Source organism: Aquarana catesbeiana, linkage group LG01, assembly GCF_042186555.1.
Source record: "Aquarana catesbeiana isolate 2022-GZ linkage group LG01, ASM4218655v1, whole genome shotgun sequence".
In the NCBI taxonomy this organism is placed as follows: domain Eukaryota; kingdom Metazoa; phylum Chordata; class Amphibia; order Anura; family Ranidae; genus Aquarana; species Aquarana catesbeiana.
The window spans coordinates 968,674,957-968,697,010 of record NC_133324.1 but is presented as its reverse complement, the minus strand read 5'-3'; the positions used below and the strand labels follow the sequence as shown (position 1 = coordinate 968,697,010).

Sequence of the window (22,054 nt, the reverse complement as noted above, 5' to 3'; positions counted from 1 at the left end):
TGAAAGACTCTCCAGCATAGATGACTCTCGACCTACCACTCACCTATTGGAATATGCCTGGCATTTTATCCTGCTGAGAGGAGGGGCTCCTAGGATTTTCCATCTGGTCTATTGGGAGAGGGATCCTTTGGGATTGCATGTGCAGTGGATCGCTCTTTAATCTGGAAGGATCGTTCTAATTATCAACTGGTTACATACAATGTGTATAGCCCATACACTGATGGTAAGGGTCATTTATTTGGGGTGAAGGTGACTGGCTTTATTCCCCTTCAGAAGTTCCTTCCATGGTGGATTCCATTCATTAGAAGTTTTCTCCTTGGTGGCTATTGCTCTGACTGGCTCTACTTTTCCTTACACATAGATGAACTTTCAACTATGAACTTTATATTGTTTTATTTTATTTAATGTTTTTGAGTGCTACACCTTTTTCCCCATATTACGTCTATTGTATCCAGCAATTTAGTGATAGCTGATTTTTGTTTATATGTTTTTGTGTATTCAGCGCAACAAATTTTTCATTTTCTTATGCATAGATGATGCTATTAAATAACATTTCTAATCGTATGAAGTTAATCACAAGAGTCCCCCTTTACATCAGAGTCTGCAGAGTTCCAGGCTGTAGAGATCGAGGACCATCACCTAACCCCTCAGGCTGTAGAGATCAGTGACCATCACCTACCCCTCCTGGCTGTAGAAATCCTGAAGGCGGTGATTGGTTTTTGGGGTCATGTATTCATCTAGGCTCCCAAAAAGTCTCATGTGGTATCCCCGTACTCAGGAGAAGCAGCAGAATGTATTTTGGAGTGTAATTTCTTTTTTTTGTCATTTTTCAATCACTTGTGACAAAAAAATTAAATAATCAATGTGCTCAACATGCCTCTCAGAAAATTTCTTGGGGTGTCTACTTTGGGTTTGTATTGCCCTGCCATTTTAGCACCTCAAGAAATGAGATATGAGTCATAAACTAAAAGCTGCGTAAATTCCAGAAAATGTACCCTAGTTTGTAGACGCTATAACTTTTGTGCAAACCAATAAATATACGCTTATTGAACTTTTTTTTACCCGAGACATGTGGCTGAATGCATTTTGGCCTAAATGTATGACTAAAATTGAGTTTATATCACAAAAAATAAAAACCGCAGAGGTGATTAAATACCAACAAAAGAAAGCTCTATTTGTGGGAAAAAAGGACACAAATTTTGTTTGGGTACAGCATTGCATGACCGCGCAATTACCAGTTAAAGCAGTGTAGTGCTAAATTGTAAAAAAATGCTCTGGCCATTAAGGGGGCAAATCCTTCCAGGGCTGAAGTGATTAACGCAGTATAAATCAATGCGTTAATGCACGTTAAACGCAGTACTGTATATATCAGTGCGTTACTGTACGTTTAATGCAGTATATATCAATGCGTTACTGCATATTTAACGCAGTATATATCAGTGTGTTACTGTACGTTTAATGAAGTATATATCAGTGCGTTACTGTACGTTTAACGCTGTATATATCAGTGCGTTACTGTACGTTTAATGCAGTATATATCAGTGCGTTACTGCAAGTTTAACGCAGTATATTTAAGTGCGTTACTGCACATTTTATGCAGTATATATCAATGCATTACTGCACTTTTAATGCAATACATCAGTGAGTTACTGCAAGTTTATTAAAAGTATACAGTATATTCGTATGTTACTGCTCATTTAACGCAGTATATATCAGTGCGTTACTGCAAGTTTAATGCAGTTCATATCAGTGTGTTACTGCACGTTAAATGCAGTACTGTATATATCAGTGCATTACTGCACGTTTAATGCAGTATATATCAGTGCGTTACTGCACGTTTAATGCAGTATATATCAGTGCGTTACTGCGTGTTTAACGCAGTACATATCAGTGCATTATTGTACGTTTAATGCAGTATATATCAGTGCGTTACTGCACGTTTAACTCAGTATATAACAGTGCATTACTGCACGTTTAATGCAGTATATATCGATGCATCACTGTACGTTTAATGCAGTACATATCGGTGCATTACTGCACATTTAATGCAGTATATATCAGTGCGTTACTGTATGTTTAAAGAAGTATTTATCAGTGCGTTACTGTACATTTAATGCAGTATATATCAGTGCTTTACTGTACATTTAATGCAGTATATATCAGTGCGTCACTGCATGTTTAATGCAGTATATATCAGTGCGTTACTGCAGGTTTAACGCAGTATATTTAAGTGCACATTTTACGCAGTATATGTCAATGCATTACTGCACTTTTACCGCAATACATCAGTGCGCTACTACAAGTTTATTAAAAGTATACAGTATATCCGTGCATTACTGCTCATTTAACACAGTATATATCAGTGCTTTACTGCAAATTTAATGCAGTATATATCAGTGCTTTACTGCACATTTAACGCAGTATATATACGTGCCTTATTGCTCGTTGAATGCAGTATTTATCACAGCATTACTGCATGTTTAATGCAATATACATCCATGGATTACTGCTTGTTTATCACTGTATAGATTTGTGTGTTAATGCTCATTTGATGCTGCATATATCAGTGCATTCCTGCACGTTTAACCTAGTATATATCAGTGCAGTACTGTACATTTAACGCAGTATACAAAATATCCATGTGTTACTGCTCGTTTATTGCAGTATACAGTATTACTGCACGTTTAATGCAGTATATATCATTGTGTTACTGTGTGTTTAATATAGTACATATCAGTGTGTTACTGCACGTTTAACGCAGTATATTTGAGTAGCGTGTTACTGCACTTTTAACCCAGTATAATTTAGTGCGTTACTGTACGTTTGACACAGTATATATTATTGCATTACTGCACATTTAACGCAGTACATTTCAGTGCGTTACTGCATGTTTAACGTCATATAAATCAGTACGTTACTGCACATTTAACACAGTATATATCAGTGTGTTACTGCACGTTTAACGCAGTATATTTGAGTGCATTAATGCACATTTGACGCAGTATATTTCAGTGCGTTACTGCACGTTTAACGCAGTATAATTCAGTGTGTTACTGCACGTTAATGCAGTAAATTTCAGTGCATTACTTCACGTTTAACACAGTATATTTCAGTGCGTATACACAATTGGATAATATGGCATACTCTGAATATGACATTAACATTAGAAAGGGTGTGGGTAAGACAATGGGGAAATAGACAAATTCTTTAGGAAATTAGTCCATGTAAGGGCACATGATAAACAAGTAACTGTCCATGGAGGGCTGCCAGTTCAGAAGTTTAGAAGGCAAAAAACTCTGGAATATAGAAAGGACAAGAGGACAGTGCAGTATGCAAACATCTTTAAACATGTTTAATGTAAATAATCTTGTTTAATGTAAAACATCTTTAAACATCTTTAATGTAAATAAAAGAATCAAGAATACACTCACAAAGGTGTAGTGATAACAGGCATGTTACAGGGTATCATCTGCTCTGACTGCCGGGTGAAGGGGAAGGTCCGTCGTCACTGTTACGGATGTGTGTCCGTGATCTGGTTATTCCTCCGACCACACTGTTGGTGCACGGTGCCTCCGGATGGTGAGAACAGAGATTAGATAAGGGCGCTCTGGTGGAGGTGGATAGCTGGTCAGAGGGATGATATGGCACTTCTGGCAGCACTTTGGTTAGAGAAGAAGCAACTCTGAAGATATAAAAAAGGAAAAGAAAGGCGCCTCTAAGTGCAGTATGCAAAATTTAATAAAGTGCACAAAGGGTTAAAAACACTTACAAGATCATTGATAAAATCAGGAGTCCTCATCTGTGGCATGTGTCCATCCTCAGCACGGTGGTAGAGAGCAGTGTAGAGCCGTCCAGCAGCTGTAAAGCGTTCTCATACGTGTTGCAGAGAGGAGGCAGCAGGGAAGCCTGTATTCACTGTGGGACACACGAAGCTGATGGTGTCAGTGGAGAGAAGGGGGCGGTATCACGTTTCGGAGCATATGCGGCTCCTTCGTCAGACCGCTTCCGGATGGTGAGGACTGTGATCAGAGGCGTACATGGATGAGCGTCACCTCCGGGTCAGGTCAGCGGGCGGTGCTTCGCGTTCGGAGCATGCATGCTCCTTCCTCAGGCTTCAGTGGCGACCATATTGGGTTAGGAAATTTTATACACACGCCTGTAGTGCTCACATTGGAGATTACTGTAGCAACATCAAGACAAAAACATGTACACAAGCGTGGTACGGTATTGCAGCTATAATACAACTGCCTTAATGCCTTATAATATAATATGATATGACCTGGCTTGTCTGTACTGTCTATATCGGCTTAATTATGTTATATTAATGTTATTATAATCACTCCTGACGGCCAATAAAGTCAGGTAACGAGGTATATCTACAAAAAATATTTGGCTGGTGAAATTTTAAAATCAAATGAAAAGAATTGTAGAAATTATCAGTAAAAGGTCTCAATTAATGGTTGATGATGACCATAATAACGATATAATTAAAAATTAATTCATAATAAGTTAGGACACATATGTATATATATTAGTATATCAATATTAAAAATCAATCAATAAAATCAATAGATCTAAAGATTCTAAAATTCGAACAATTATGGCAGCTAAAGATATATATCGTGATCAACAATGCATGGTAAGGAGCTCAATTTCGGTTGATAGTAATTAATCAATAAGTGGATCAATCTGGTGAGTGTGGGTAAAAATGAATTCTAAATATATATATAAAAAATTAAAATTACAAAATTAAAATTACATATATACACTTATATCATGTATAGGAAATATTAAAAAAAAAAATAATTATAAATTAGAGATTAGATTATCCTATTGGTGTATACGTGTGTATACCCACATACACTCAATATGGCATCCAAAACATGTATTGGCACCTGCATGTGGGTGCATATGTCCTATGGGGTGTTTCATGAGGGTTATTATAAGGATTATTAGCGGGAGATTATGATAACAGGAATGTAACTTTAGTACAACTTTACATTTAATGCCAAATTATAGCTATATTGGCATATTATAGATATATTGGCATATTAAAATGTTATATTAACAAAGTATTTTTTTCTATACTTTCGTTTAGGCCCCCAGGTGATAAAGTGTCCAAAGAGTAGAGCCGATAGTTTTCTCTTTCGCATAATCTTTTATAACATTCGGCAGTGAGCAAGTCTTGGGAATGGCCTCCAGAATCCACAGCAAACCACATGGGCAGGTCAAACAGTATATTACATATTAAGAAGAGCATGTAAAAAAATCTGGTATTATATACTGTTTACCTTTGCAGTAGAAATCCTTTTGTCTATGTGTCACATGGGCACATGTGAGACATAGAGGTTTTTTGCATTGATACATGCCTTTAATATTAAAAAATAGTTAAGGATGTACTGGTGGTAGGATGAGATGATTTTATCTTGCTAGGAGCTATTTTTGCTTTGATATTTTTGGCTCGTCTATAAGTAACTAGGACAGTAACGAGGACAATCGCTAACTGTGGCTTTGAGATGAGGGTCCTCTCTTAGTATTGGCCAATGTCTTTGAAAAATCTTTTCCATCTTCTTGAATTTATTGTGGAATTGTGTGACAAATCGGATAGGTTGGGAACTGTCAATAGGTTTGGCTTCTTTATCTCTCTTAGTATCTTTAAGAAGGTAATGTTGGAAGGCTTCTTCTACAATTCCAGGTTATCCCTTTTCTTTAAATTTGTTTTGAGTAGCTCACCATGGGAATTATAGTCTTGAATTAAAGTGCAATTGTACTTGAGCCTACAGAACTGGCTTCTAGGGATATTATTTATCCAACGAGGATGATGACAGCTCTTATAATGTAGGTACGAATTACCTGAGGTAGGCTTTGTATAATTCCGTTCACAAATGATGTTGTTCTGATGGAATAGCTCCAAGTCCAAAAAGGCCAGCCTGTTGCTATCGGATACGGAAGTGAATGAAAGTCCCATATTGTTATTATTGCAGTACTGTAAGAAGGCCAAAATGGCTGATTCAGGACCATCCCAAATGATGACCACGTCATCAATATATCGCTCATAATAGACAAAATGGGATGCATAAGGGTTATTATACTGAATGTGATGATGTTCCCATTGGCCCATTGTCAGGTTGGCGTAACTGGGGGCAAAATTTGCCCCCACAGCTGTACCCTGAGTGTGAATGTAAAACTCGCCATTAGCCTCAAAATACTTGTGTGTTAGACAATATTCTAGGATTTCTAACAGGAACTCTATCTGGCATGAATTTAGTAGGAGTCTTCATTCAGATAAAATTTTGTGGCTTGTAGGCCAGCCTTGTGTGGAATTGAAGTGTACAGAGAGCCTGCATCCAAAGAAAGCCAGCAGTATGTGGGTTCCCAAGAGTAATGCTGTAACATGTCCAATAGGTGTATGCTGTCTTTTATATATGAGGGGAGATTACAGACTATAGGTTGCAAGAAATGGTCTAGATTGAGAAGTAGCTAGTGACGCTTTCCATTGCTGCAACAATGGGCCTGCCTGGGGGATTTAATGGACTTTTATGTACCTTTGGGAGGTGGTAAAAATATGGCCTTTTATAGTGTTCATGTTTGAGAAACGCAACCACCGATTTAGTGACGATCTGGAGCTGAGGAGGCAGAGGAAAAACCAACTCAACAGAGCACAAACGGCTCGGGAGCTGCCTCCTCAGCTCCCGAGCCGGACGCTCATTACTGCCGCCTCTGGGTATCAAGCAATTTGTAGTTTGATCCAGCCTTTGGTGAGTATAAGGCCATGTCTGTGTTGATACTTATTTGGTTCATTATACCCCCTACAGATGTACTACACACGCATCCAGCCCTGATGAAGCAAGCATGGTCTTGCGAAGCGCGTTGGGATACTTTTTATGCATGTGTACTCTGCAATTTTCATTTTATACCTTGATACGTGTAATGATATTTTCTACTGTATGTATCATTTCAGTGGCTTGGCTATGATTCATGTTTATGTTTGCATGACTATTTTAATAAATTTTGAGAACGCATTTACTCTGTCAATTGTTGGCTAAATGCATTCACCTCATTTAAAGTCCCGTGGCGATTTCCTGTTTTTTATTGAGCATCTGTGGGGCATCCTCAAACGGAATGTGGAGGAGCGCAAGGTCTCTAACATCCACCAGCTCCGTGATATCGTCATGGAGGAGTAGAAGAGGACTTCAGTGGCAACCTATGAAGCTCTGGTGATCTCCATGCCCAAGAGGGTTAAGGCGGTGCTGGAAAATAATGGTGGCCACACAAAATATTGACACTTTGGCCCCAATTTGGACATTTTCACTTAGGGGTGTACTCACTTTTGTTGCCAGCGGTTTAGACATTAATGGCCGTGTGTTGAGTTATTTTGAGGGGACAGCAAATTTACTCTGTTATGCAAGCTGTACAATCACTACTTTACATTGTAGCAAAGTGTCATTTCTTCAGTGTTGTCACATGAAAAGATAGAATAAAATATTTACAAAAATGTGAGGGGTGTACTGACTTTTGTGAGATACTATAATAGGTGTTACTGTCTTTTTTTTCTCTACCCCCCCTAGACTTAATGGGCATTTAATGAAGAATGCCCCTAGTGGCCTTGATGTGATACTTTTTTTTTCAAATTCACACATTTGATCTGCAGAGGATACAGCCTGAGGACATTTGATTTTGATCCATTTGCACAGAACAAATTCTCATGTATTTTCAATGGAAGAACGGCTGTGCAAATTGTCTTTTGTTTTACTATATATATTAGAACTGAAAACATAACTAAACATTTTTATTTATTTTAATATGCTTTATGTATTTAATATACTGTATTTAGAATATTTCAACCGTGATTCTCCTGATTTAGTCATAGAAGTGCGGCTGTACTGTACATCTTCTGCCTACAGACATGAGCTCGGCTTTTCTCCGTTGTGAAGTGATTCTGAAACTGGTGGTTTTCCTGCTATGTGATGATGTGTTAGAGAAATACAAATGTGAAGATTTGTTTATTTGTTTCATGGGAAGAATTAGAACGTATAGCGATGCATACACAAGAGCAAACAGTTCTAATTTATGTACATGGGTCCTGTTGTTGGAGTTTGGGACCGTATAACATGAGTGTTGCAAACATAAAAAGGGCTGTAGATATACAGTATACAAAGATTGTGGAGTCATGTGGTCATTTACATCCACAGAGGCCGAGCGGAGATTTTAGTTTGCAGTAGTGAGTATTAATAATCACTTATCATGGTGATAGACCATTATAGGATGAGTGTAAACTTAAAGTGAAGCTCCTCCCAAAAATGGAACATCCGCTTTAAAGCCTCCAACCCACCTCCTGTTTGTAAAATGGAGCTTTTGGGGGGGGGAGTACCCGATTTTGACAAGTACACGCTTCCACTCCCATTCCGGTCATCTTAGGCATTCAGAAGCAGAAGTGTTCCCCCCTCCCCCCCGAAGTCTTCTAGGACACATGACAGGTCAGAGTGCAGCGCCAGGTGCCCATAGTAGAGATGCCGGCACCGCGGGGGGGGGGGACACGGGGAGAGCATGGCTGGGGTGAGAGCACCGTTGGATCGTGGGTAAGGTTGCCACCTTTTCTTCAAGTCAAACCCGAACACTTCAGTGTCGCACAGCAATGTATTTTCATAGTATGCATAGATAAACTATGCATAGATGATATGGAGAAAAAGGTGTAGCGCTCAAAAACATTAAATAAAATAAAACAATATAAAGTTCATAGTTGAAAGTTCATCTATGTGTAAGGAAAAGTAGAGCCAGTCAGAGCAATAGCCGCCAAGGAGAAAACCTCTAATGAATGGAATTCACCATGGAAGGAACTTCTATTGTATCCAGAAATTTAGTGATAGCTGCTTTTTTGTTTATATGTTTTTGTGTATTCAGCGCAACAATTTTTTCATTTTCTTATGCATAGATGATGCTATTAAATAACATTTCTAATCATATGAAGTTAATCACAAGAGTCCCTCTATACATCAGAGTCTGCAGAGTTCCAGGCTGTAGAGATTGGGGACCATCACCTAACCCCCCAGGCTGTAGAGATCAGTGACCATCACCTACCCCTCCTGGCTGTAGAAATCCTGAAGGTGGTGATTGTTTTTTTTAGTCCTGTATGCAGCTAGGCTCCTAAAAAGTCTCACACATGTGGTATCCCCGTACTCAGGAGAAGCAGCAGGATGTATTTTGGAGTGCAATTTCTTTTTTTTTTGTCATTTTTCAATAACTTGTGACAAAAAAATTAAATAATCAATGTGCTCAACATGCCTCTCAGCAAATTTCTTGGGGTGTCTACTTTCCAAAATGGTGTCATTTGGGGGGTTTGTACTGCCCTGCCATTTTAGCACCTCAAAAAATGAGATAGGCAGTCATAAACTAAAAGCTGCGTAAATTCCAGAAAATGTACCCTAGTTTGTAGACGCTATAACTTTTGCGCAAACCAATAAATATATGCTTATTGAACTTTTTTTTACCCGAGACATGTGGCTGAATGCATTTTGGCCTAAATGTATGACTAAAATTGAGTTTATATCACAAAAAATAAAAACCGCAGAGGTGATTAAATACCAATAAAAGAAAGCTCTAATTGTGGGAAAAAAGGACACAAATTTTGTTTGGGTACAGCATTGCATGACCGCGCAATTACCAGTTAAAGCAGTGTAGTGCCAAATTGTAAAAAAATGCTCTGGCCATTAAGGGGGCAAATCCTTCCAGGGCTGATTAACGCAGTATATATCAATGCGTTACTGCACGTTAAACGCAGTACTGTATATATCAATGCATTACTGCACGTTTAATGCAGTACATATCAGTGAGTTACTGTACGTTTAATGCGGTATATATCAGTGCGTTACTGCGCATTTAATGCAGTATATATCAGTGTGTTACTGTACATTTAATGCAGTATATATCGGTGCGTTACTGCACATTTAACGAAGTATATATCAGTGTGTTACTGTACATTTAATGAAGTACATATCAGTGCGTTACTGCAGGTTTAACGCAGTATATTTAAGTGTGTTACTGCACATTTTACGCAGTATATATCAATGCATTCCTGCATTTTTAACGCAATACATCAGTGAGTTACTGCAAGTTTATTAAAAGTATACAGTATATCGTATGTTGGTGCTCATTTAACGCAGTATATATCAGTGCATTAGTGCAAGTTTAATGCAGTGCATATCAGTGCATTACTGCACGTTAAATGCAGTACTGTATATATCAGTGCATTACTGCACGTTTAATGCAGTATATATCAGTGCGTTACTGCACGTTTAATGCAGTATATATCAGTGCGTTACTGCTTGTTTAACGCAAAATATATCAGTGCATTACTGTACGTTTAATGCAGTATATATCAGTGCGTTACTGCACGTTTAACTCAGTATATATCAGTGCGTTACTGCGCGTTTAATGCAGTATATATCGGTGCGTCACTGTACATTTAATGCAGTATATATTGGTGCATTACTGCACATTTAATGCAGTATATATCAGTGCGTTACTGTGTGTTTAATGAAGTATTTATCAGTGCGTTACTGTACATTTAACGCAGTATATATCAGTGCTTTACTGTACATTCAATGCAGTATATATCAGTGCGTTACTGCATGTTTAATGCAGTATATATCAGTGCGTTACTGCAGGTTTAACGCAGTATTATTAAGTGCACACGAGATATATGTCAATGCATTACTGCACTTTGACCGCAATACATCAGTGCGCTACTGCAAGTTTATTAAAAGTATACAGTATATCCGTGCGTTACTGCTCATTTAACGCAGTATATTTCAGTGCGTTACTGCAAGTTTAATGCAGTATATATCATTGCATTACTGCACCTTTAACTGCATTAAACGAGCCTTATTGCTTGTTTAATGCAGTATATATCACAGCATTACTGCATGTTTAACGCAGTATACATACATGGATTACTGCTTGTTTATCACTGTATAGATCTGTGCGTTAATGCTTATTTGATGCAGCATATATCAGTGCATTCCTGCATGTTTAACCTAGTATATATCAGTGTGGTACTGTACATTTAACGCAGTATACAGTATATCCATGCGTTACTGCTTGTTTATTGCAGTAAACAGTATTACTGCACGTTTAACGCAGTATATATCAGTGTGTTACTGTGTGTTTAATGTAGTACATATCAGTGTGTCACTGCACTTTTAACGCAGTATAAATTAGTGTGTTACTGTACGTGTGACACAGTATGAATCATTGCGTTACTGCACATTTAACGCAGTACATTTCAGTGCGTTACTGCATGTTTAACGTCATATAAATCAGTACGTTACTGCACATTTAACACAGTATATATCAGTGTGTTACTGCATGTTTAACGCAGTATATTTGAGTGCATTATTGCACGTTTTACGCTGTATATTTCAGTGCGTTACTGCACGTTTAACGCAGTATATTTCAGTGTGTTACTGCACGTTTAATGCAGTATATTTCAGTGTGTTACTGCACATTTAACACAGTATATTTCAGTGCGTATACACAATTAGATAATATGGCATACTCTGAATATGACAATAACATTAGAAAGGGTGTGGGTAGGAAAATGGGGAAATAGAAAAATTCTTTAGGAAATTAGTCCATGTAAGGACACATGATAAACAAGTAACTGTCCATGGAGGGCTGCCAGTTCAGAAGATTAGAAGGCAAAAAACTCTGGAATATAGAAAGGACAAGAGAACAGCGCCCTTTAAGTGCAGTATGCAAACATCTTTAATTTAAATAAAAGAATCAAGAATACACTCACAAAGGTGTAGTGATAACAGGCATGTTACAGGGTATCATCCGCTCCGACTGCCGGGTGAAGGGGAATGTCCGGCTTCACTGTTACGGATGTGTGTCCGCGATCTGGTCGTTCCTCCGGCCACACTGTTGGTGCACGGTGCCTCCGGATGGTGAGAACAGAGAGGAGATAAGGGCGCTCTGGTGGAGGTGGATAGCTGGTCAGAGGGATGATATGGCACTTCTGGCAGCACTTTGGTTAGAGGAGAAGCAACTCTGAAGATATAAAAAAGGAAAAGAAAGGTGCCTCTAAGTGCAGTATGCAAAATTTAATAAAGTGCACAAAGGGTTAAAAACACTTACAAGATCATTGATAAAATCAGGAGTCCTCATTTGTGGCATGTGTCCATCCTCAGCATGGTGGTAGAGAGCAGTGTAGAGTCGTCCAGCAGCTGTTAAGCGTTCTCATACGTGTTGCAGAGAGGAGGCAGCAGGGAAGCCTGTATTCACTGCAGGACACACAAGGCAGATGGTGTCATTGGAGAGAAGGGGGCGGTAACGCATTCTGGAGCATGTGCGGCTCCTTGGTCAGACCGCTCTCGGATGGTGAGGACTGTGATCAGCGGCGTACATGGATGAACGTCACTTCCAGGTCAGGTCAGCGGGCGGTGCTTCGCGTTTGGAGCATGCATGCTCCTTCCTCAGGCTTCAGTGGCGGCCATATTGGGTTAGGGAATTTTATACACACGCACGTAGTGCTCACATGGGAGATTACTATAGCAACATCAAAACAAAAACATGTACACAGGTACGGTATTGCAGCTATAATACAACTGCCTTAATGCCTTATAATATAATATGATATGACCTGGCTTGTCTGTACTGTCTATATCGGCTTAATTATGTTATATTAATGTTATTATAATCACTCCTGACAACCAATAAAGTCAGGATAACGGGGTATATCTACAAAAAATAATTTGCTGGTCAAATTTTAAGATCAGATGAAAAAAATTGTAGAAATTATCAGTAAAAGGTCTCAATTAATGGGTGATGATGATCATAATAGCAATATAATTAAAAATTAATTAACCACTAGGCTACTTCCCACTGTCATATGACAATTGGATATTTATTATAGCAAAAAGTAAAAAATATTGTGTTTTTTCAAAATTGTCCCTCTTCTTTTGTTTATAGCGCAATAAATAAAAACCACAGAGGTGATCAAATACCACCAAAAGAAAGCTCTATTTGTGGGGAAAAAATAATAAAAATTTTATTAGGGTGCAGTGTAACATGACCGCGCAATTCTCATTCAAAGTGCGACAGCGCTGAAAACTGAAAAATGGCTTGGGCAGGAAGGGGGCGAAAGTGCCCTGTATTGAGGTGGTTATTAATAAGTTAGGACACATATGTATATATATTAGTAGATCAATATGAAAAATCAATCAATAAAATGAATAGAATTCTAAAATTCGAACAATTATGGCAGCTAAAGATATATATCGTGATCAACAATGCATGGTAAGGAGCTCACTTTCGGTTGATAGTAATTAATCAATAAGTGGATCAATCTGGTGAGTGTGGGTAAAAATGAATTCTAAATATATATATATAAAAAATTAAAATTACAAAATTAAAATTACATATATACACTTATATCATGTATAGGAAATATTTTTAAAAATAAGAATTAAAAACTAGAGATTAGATTATCCTATTGGTGTATACATGTGTATACCCACATACACTCAATATGGCATCCAAAACATGTATTGGTGCCTGCATGTGGGTGCATATGTCCTATGGGGTGTTTCATGAGGGTTATTATAAGGATTATTAGCGGGAGATTATGATAACAGGAATGTAACTTTAGTACAACTTTACATTTAATGCCAAATTATAGATATTTTGGCATATTATAGATATATTGGCATATTAAAATGTTATCATAACAAAGTATTTTTTTCCATACTTTCATTTAGGCCTCCAGGCGATAAAGTGTCCAAAGAGTAGATCCAATAGTTTTCTCTTTCGCATAATCTTTTATAACGTTCGGCAGTGGGCAAAGTCTTGGGAATGGCCTCCATAATCCAGACCCGTAGTCCTAAGGATGATTGTTCGTGAAATTCTAGGAAATGTCTGGGAACACTATGTTTATCTTTACGCTGTTCTACCAGATTCCGATGTTCCCCAAAGCGCTTCTGCAGAGTTCTAATCGTACGGCCTACATACAGCAAACCACATGGGCGGGTCAAACAGTATATTACATATTAAGAAGAGCATGTAAAAAAATCTGGTATTATATACTGTTTACCTTTTCAGTAGAACTCCTTTTGTCTATGTGTCACATGGGCACATTTGAGACAGAGGTTTTTTGCATTGATACATGCCTTTAATATTAAAAAAGTTAAGGATGTACTGGTGGTAGGACGAGATCATTTTATCTTGCTGGGAGGTATTTTTGCTTTGATATTTTTGGCTCGTCTATAAGTAACTAGAGGACGATCGCTAACTGTGGCTTTGAGATGAGGGTCCTCTCTTAGTATTGGCCAATGTCTTTGAAAAATCTTTTCCATCTTCTTGAATTTATTGTGGAATTGTGTGACAAATCAGACAGGTTGGGAACTGTCAATAGGTTTGGCTTCTTTATCTCTCTTAGTATCTTTATGAAGGTAATGTTGGAAGGCTTCTTCTACAATTCCATCCGGGTATCCCTTTTCTTTAAACTTTGTTTTGAGTAGCTCACCATGGTAATTATAGTCTTAAATTAAAGTGCAATTGTGCTTGAGCCTACAGAACTGGCTTCTAGGGAAATTATTTATCCAACGAGGATGATGACAGCTCTTATAATGTAGGTACGAATTACCTGAGGTAGGCTTTGTATAATTCTGTGCACAAATGATGTTGTTCTGATGGAATAGCTCCAAGTCCAAAAAGGCCAGCTTGTTGCTATTGGATACGGAAGTGAATGAAAGTCCCATATTGTTAGTATTGCAGTACTGTAAGAAGGCTGAAATGGCTGATTCAGGACCATCCCAAATGATGACCACGTCATCAATATATCGCCCATAATAGACTAAATGGGATGCATAAGGGTTATCATACTGAATGTGATGATGTTCCCATTGGCCCATTGTCAGGTTGGCGTAACTGGGGGCAAAATTTGCCCCCACAGCTGTACCCTGAGTGTGAATGTAAAACTCGCCATTAGAATCAAAATAGTTGTGTGTTAGACAATATTCTAGGATTTCTAACAGGAATTCTATCTGGCGTGAATTGAGTAGGGGGTCTTCATTGAGATAATATTTTGTGGCTTGTAGGCCAAATTTGTGTGGAATTGAAGTGTACAGAGAGACTACGTCTAAAGAAAGCCAGCGGTATGTGGGTTCCCAAGAGTAATGCTGTAACATGTCCAATAGGTGTATGCTGTCTTTTATATATGAGGGGAGATTGCGGACTATAGGTTGCAAGAAATGGTCTAGATAAATTGAGAAGTAGCTAGTGACGCTTTCCATTGCTGCAACAATCGGCCTGCCCAGGAGATTTAATGGATCTTTATGTACCTTTGGGAGGTGGTAAAAATATGGCCTTTTATATTGTTAATGTTTGAGAAACGCAACCTCCGATATAGTGATGATCGGGAGCTGAGGAGGCAGAGGAAAAACCAAACCAACAGAGCACAAATGGCTCGGGCAGCTACCTCCTCAGCTCCCGAGCCGGACACTCATTACAGCCGCCTCTGGGTATCAAGCAATTGGTAGTCTGATTCAGCCTCTGGTGAGTATAGGGCCATGTGTTTTTGGACCCTCTTGACTAATTGTCATGATACCATGTCTGTGTTGATACTTATTTGGTTCATTATACCCCCTACAGATGTACTACACCCTGATGAAGCGAGCATGGTCTTGCGAAATGCGTTGGGATACTTTTTATGCATGTGTACTGGCTTGTTTATGTTTGCATGACTATCTTAATAAAATTTGAGACTACATTTACTCTGTTAATTGTTAGCTAAACGCATTCACCTCATTTAAAGTCCCGGGGTGATTTCCTGTTTTTTATTGAGCATCTGTGGGGCATCCTCAAATGGAATGTGGAGGAGCGCAAGGTCTCTAACATCCACCAGCTCCGTGATGTCGTCATGGAGGAGTAGAAGAGGACTTCAGTGGCAACCTGTGAAGCTCTGGTGAATTCCATGCCCAAGAGGGTTAAGGCAGTGCTGGAAAATAATGGTGGCCACACAAAATATTGACACTTTGGCCCCAATTTGGACATTTTCACTTAGGGGTGTACTCACTTTTGTTGCCAGCGGTTTAGGCATTAATGGCTGTGTGTTGAGTTATTTTGAGGGGACAGCAAATTTACACTGTTATACAAGCTGTACACTCACTACTTTACATTGTAGACAAGTGTCATTTCTTCAGTGTTGTCACATGAAAAGATAGAATAAAATATTTACAAAATTGTAAAGGGGTGTACTCAATTTTGTGAGGTACTGTAATAAGTATTACTGTCTTTTTTTTTCTCTAACCCCCCTAGACTTAATGGGCATTTAATGAAGAATGCCCCTAGTGGCCTTAATGTGATACTTTTTTCCAATTCACAGATTTGATACGCAGAGGATACAGCGCCATTTGAGAACATTTGATTTTGATCCATTTGCACAGAACAAATTCTCATGTATTTTCAATGGAAGAATGGCTATGCAAATTGTCTTTTGTTTTACTATATATATTAGTACTGAAAACATAACTAAGCATTTTTATTTATTTTAATATGCTTTATGTATTTAATATACTGTATTTAGAATATTTCAACCGTGATTCTCCTGATTTAGTCATAGAAGTGCGGCTGTACTGTACATCTTCTGCCTACAGACATGAGCTCGGCTTTTCTCCGCTGTGAAGTGATTCTGAAACTGGTGGTTTTCCTGCTATGTGATGATGTGTTAGAGAAATACAAATGTGAAGATTTGTTTATTTGTTTCATGGGAAGAATGAGAACGTATAGCGATGAATACACAAGAGCAAACAGTTCTAATTTCTGTACATGGGTCTTGTTGTTGGAGTTTGGGACCGTATAGCATGAGTGTTACCAACATAGAAAGGGCTGTACATATACAGTATGCAAAGATTGTGGAGTCATGTGGTCATTTACATCCACAGAGTCCGAGCGGAGATCTTAATTTTCAGTAGTGAGTATTAATAATCACTTATCATGGTGATAGACCATTAAAGGATAAGTGTAAACTTAAAGCGAAGTTCCACCCAAAAGTGGAACTTCCGGTTTAGGGCCTCCTCCCCACCTCCTGTTTGATATGACAGGTCAGAGTGCAGAGCCAGGTGCCCATAGTAGAGATGCCGGCACCGCGCGGGGGGACACGGGGAGAGCACGGCTGGGGTGAGTGCACCGTCGGATCGTGGGTAAGGTTGCCACCTTTTCTTCAAGTCATACCCGAACACTTCAGTGTCGCACAGCAATTTATTTTCATAGTATGCATAGACAAGCTATGCATAGATGATATGGAGAAAAAGGTGTAGCGCTCAAAAACATTAAATAAAATAAAACAATATAAAGTTCATAGTTGAAAGTTCATCTATGTGTAAGGAAAAGTAGAGCCAGTCAGAGCAATAGCCACCAAGGAGAAAACTTCTAATGAATGGAATCCACCATGGAAGGAACTTCTGAAGGGGAATAAAGCCCCTCACCTTCACCCAAAATAACTGACCCTTACCATCAGTGTATGGGCTATACACATTGTTTTTAACCAGATGATAATTAGAACAATCTTTTCCGATCCACTGCACATGCAATCCCAAAGGATCCCTCTCCCAATGGACCAGATGGAAAATCCTAGGACCCCCTCCTCTCAGCAAGATAAAATGCCAGGCATATTCCAATAGGCGAGTGGTAGCTAGAGAATCATCTACGCTGGAGAGTCTTTCAATAAGTTTGGCATTTCTGATTGCAGCTGATCCATGCTCTACACCTCGCCATTTCTGTAACCCTGAGCAAGAAAGAGGGGAGAAGCGATGCCTGCTGCAGCCACACAACCTCTATGTTGATCCGAAACCCGGAAATGACGTTAGCAAGGCAGGCGTCGATTCTATCAGTGCCATCTATCAGTGCCCATTAGTGCCACCTATCAATGTCCACCAGTGCTGCATATCACATGTCCTACTAATCAGTGGCAGCCCGTAATGCAATGTCCATGCGTCCGGCCCCCTAATACATGTACAGGGCACCGAGCGCATGAATTGTGTGACAATAGTGAATGAATATTTGCTATTGTCTTCTTGATTCTCCTCTCGGCCAGTTAGGAAGCAGGTCCTGAGACCCATTTCCCGATTGGCAGAAAGGAGAAGTGATCCTATTGGCCTAGGAGGCGGAGGGAGGAGACGCAGGGGAAGCTGCCACCCGTCACCTGGAGGGAAGTGCTGCTTGCACCATAGAAGGGGTAAGTGAGGGGCTGTTCCAAAGAATACAAAGAGTTTTCCCCAGGGGTTTTTTTTAGCAGCAGCAAAACATTAATATTGATGGAATAAATCAAAAATGGAGAGTATATTTAAATGTGCAGTAAATTTATTAACATTACATACTCTGGTTAGGTAGGCAAACAACAATATATTACATTACTCATGGCAAAGATGCCCCCAGGAGAATACAATGTGACAATTACATATACAGCATAAACAACATTGTTATCCACATGAATACCCCTTATTCATATGGATAACAATATTGTTTATGCTGTGTATGTAATTGTCACATTATATTCTCCTGGGGGCATCTTTGCCATGAGTAATGTAATATATTGTTGTTTGTCTACCTAACCAGAGTATGTAATTGTAATAAATTTACTGCACATTTAAATATACTCTCCATTTTTGATCTATTCCATCAATATTAATGTTTTGCTGCTGCTAAAAAAAAAAATACCCTTGGGAAAATGTTGTATTCTTTGGAACATATTTCGGGTTGTGCAGCTTCGGGTACTCTCACACATGTGTTTTTCCATTAGTGAGGGGCTGTTAACCAATCAACCGACTGGGTGGGTGGCTATTTGCCACCCCCCCTCAAAAAAAATATACCACCAGCCGCCACTGCTACTAATTATTGGTGTCTTTGCATTTGTATCTTCTGCTTGAAGTATGACGAAACCCAGAATGTTAGAGGTTTCAGGGAGCTTGCAAGGTAAGGGCAACCAATGGGGACAAGCAACTTCCAGCGGCCCTTGTGGGGTTAGCGCTACATATATATTTTCAACAAGCAGCAGAAGAACTTTAAGGATTTTTTCACACATGCTGCATACAGTACAACATCTAGTTTTGTAGACATCTATTTGCAGCAGTATACAAACCTAAAGCCCCATCCACACAGCTACATCTGATAATGACTGACAAAGGGGTCCTGTGTGGCCTTGAAACACTGCACTCTTCCACTGTGACGTCATAACTTTGAATAAAAACTTTTGGATGTTCCTTGGTGTGCTGGCAAAGATGTACATTGATTGACAATGTAATACTGCTCTGTGTTCAACAGTGTTAATAGAAAGTACACAGATGCATCGTACATTTCAGTATGTATGTTGTATACATGGAAATGTTTGTGCTAATGGACCCTATTGGCTGGCACTACTGTTCAAGGTGACATTTTAATATCATTTGGGGCTGACTTATCAACCTGGCAGGTGCTACTGGCTATACATGTTTATCAGCGTCCACCACTAGGCCAGCTTCTGCCAGTGAGATCCTGCATTAAAAGTTCAGAAATTACGTACACTCATCCGAATGGACCCTAAAACAAGCCCTCAATAACCACTGTAGCTATCGGCCTTGTGGAGAAATTCACCCTCAAAGTTTGCAGCAGACACATTAAATCTCAGCTCCTTTCCAAATACTGTATTCTCTGGCAGTCTTCCAACCCTTCAATGTAAACACCCAAAAATTGTTGAAGCTGTTAGAAACAGACGGAAACCCGACTTTGGTTGTAATCTTTGAGAATGAATTATTTCACAGTACTAGCAGCTAGAGGGGTCAGTGAGTGCTTGTTTTAGAGCTTTTTAACTACTTTTTCTGAATATGCAAATACTTTAATTTACATGATCTGGGCAGAGGGCACTTAAAGGTTCAATGCATTTTGGATTCCAAGATACTTTCCATCTCAGAACAGTTGTATAGAGCGCTTATCTAAATGACCAGAGTCTTTCTGTCAGCTCCAACCAGTCTGGCCATTCTTCTCTGACCTCTCTCATCAATAAGATATTTCCCTCCTAAACTCTAGAGAAACCTTTTTTAATCTTTTTAACATGGTGGAACCCTTCTGGAAAAATGTTCTGCTCAAGGATCCCCTGATAATAATTACTACACTGGCTGCTGGGCACGACTTTTGGCACACAATTTGTGCATAGGACCAAAAATTGTCTGCCAGCAAGAATTGCAGATTTTTCCTTGTGGGGAAGCTATTCACCACTATATGAATGAACCCTAATCAAAGCTGCTGACCTGTATACACATTGAGCTGCTGTCACATAATTGGCTGATTAGATAATTGCACGTGTACAGGTGTTCCGGATAAAGTGCTCAAAGTGTATGGACTTGCACAATGCTGTTTCCCGCCACCTCTTTAAGGGGTTCTGAACAACGGGTGGTAGAGGTGACGTTCCTGAACATGTGTGTCACGCTTAAACCTAACACAGGAGGTCAGACACTATAGCTGGCTTCTGTGTTCTTCACCCACAGCAGCCCCCTTTCTCATAAGGCAAGCAGACCTATGGGTACTCGGTTGCCCTCAGGACTTATACACAAGGCTATAGTGCCTGGCCACCACTCCAGGGCAGGTGCAAACTGAGCAAAGCAAACAGGTACTTGCCATTGGCAGACAGGCAAATTTCAGAATAGTCAGGGTCAAAATCCAAAGTCAAAGGCAGGCAGAATTCAGAGAATAATCAGTATTGGATTCGAGTTTGTCAACAAGGTAATTCAATCTAGCAGGGCAGACAAAGTATTACACATGCTATCACAAGCATGAGACTGCAGGCTTGGCTGGCTTTAAACAGGTTTGGTCTCCACCCAAAGACTAGCCTAGGCACCAAAATCATGGCAGATGGTGTCTGTAGCCATGAAATTAGGAGACACTTGCTTCTTGGGAGGAAAGCAATGGCAAACCTAAACAACATTATAAAAAGCAGAGACATCACCCTACCAACAAAGTGCCACATAGTCAAAGTTATGGTATTCCCAGTAGTAACCTATGGCTGTGAAATCAATCACTTTGCAGATGAACAGACAAGGAGAATGCCACAGCCAGAACTAGGATGCTGGAACCAGCAGCTATGATGGAGCAGGAGTGCACACATGACTACTGTGATTGGACGCCCCTTCTACTGGCTTCTGATGATAAATGGTGATACGGATGACAGCTCGGTCAGTTCTCAGTGAGCATGCTCTCAGCCAAGAAAAGTGGTGTACTGTTGATGCATATGTGGGGCATGTGAGTTTTAAGGCCCATCCGCCCCGCTGCTGCATAAATGTATTTGATGGTCGGCAAGAGGTTAAAGCTTTTTCATGGATGTAGGATGCTGTTAAAGACGTAAAAAGCTCCAATCTCTAATATTAAACTTATTTTAGCACACTGCACATTACTGTGTGATCGAGATATGAAGATCCCTTCCTTGGTGAGCCCAGGATAATTCCCTGCCGTTATTTACAAATAATATTCCACAATCACTAATGACTAAAAATAATATATAAAGAACTGGTTTTAGCCTATGAAAATATAAATCGCTGTATCTTACCTTCCCCCACTGGAGGGTTGCCATCATCTGCCATCAGTTGGTAGAGAAGACAGACGGTGATCAGTAGATAAAACCACAGTGCAGACATGACAGGCGGACCCCCAGCTACAGTCAGTGTGCTCAGTGCTCAGTCTTATCACTGCCTGTTCTGTACATCACACACTGACAGAGGAAGCAGATCACAGAGATTGTCATCAACAACACGTATGAGTGAGACAGTCTACCTCTTTTGTGGTAAATGTAAAGATCTGCACAAGATTCTGAAACCAGGAAATTCTTTAGACTCAACAATCCGAGTGTGACCTCCCTGGTCTGTATCATGAATTCTGACCTGTACACCTCAGGATCCCCATTTTATAAATCCACATGCTAAAGCAATGAAGGAACTGATAATCCTATGTGAAACACATTACAGCTACAAATAAATATCATTTAGGGCTAGTTTACACTTGCATCAAAACAAGGCTTCGGACACGTTTTGTT

The 22,054-nt window shown here is 39.4% G+C and overlaps 1 protein-coding gene across 1 annotated transcript in view; it reads right to left on the bottom strand.

Moving 5' to 3' along the window:
* Nucleotides 1–21,730, bottom strand: part of LOC141122459 (receptor-type tyrosine-protein phosphatase alpha-like) — a gene marked incomplete in the record, with an annotated part of 620,682 nt that extends 598,952 nt beyond the window's left edge. Inside the window, 1 exon segment of the mRNA XM_073611976.1 lies at nt 21,572–21,730. Coding sequence (XP_073468077.1) covers nt 21,572–21,659 — 88 coding nt within the window.
* Between the last annotated feature and the right edge of the window lie 324 nt (nt 21,731–22,054).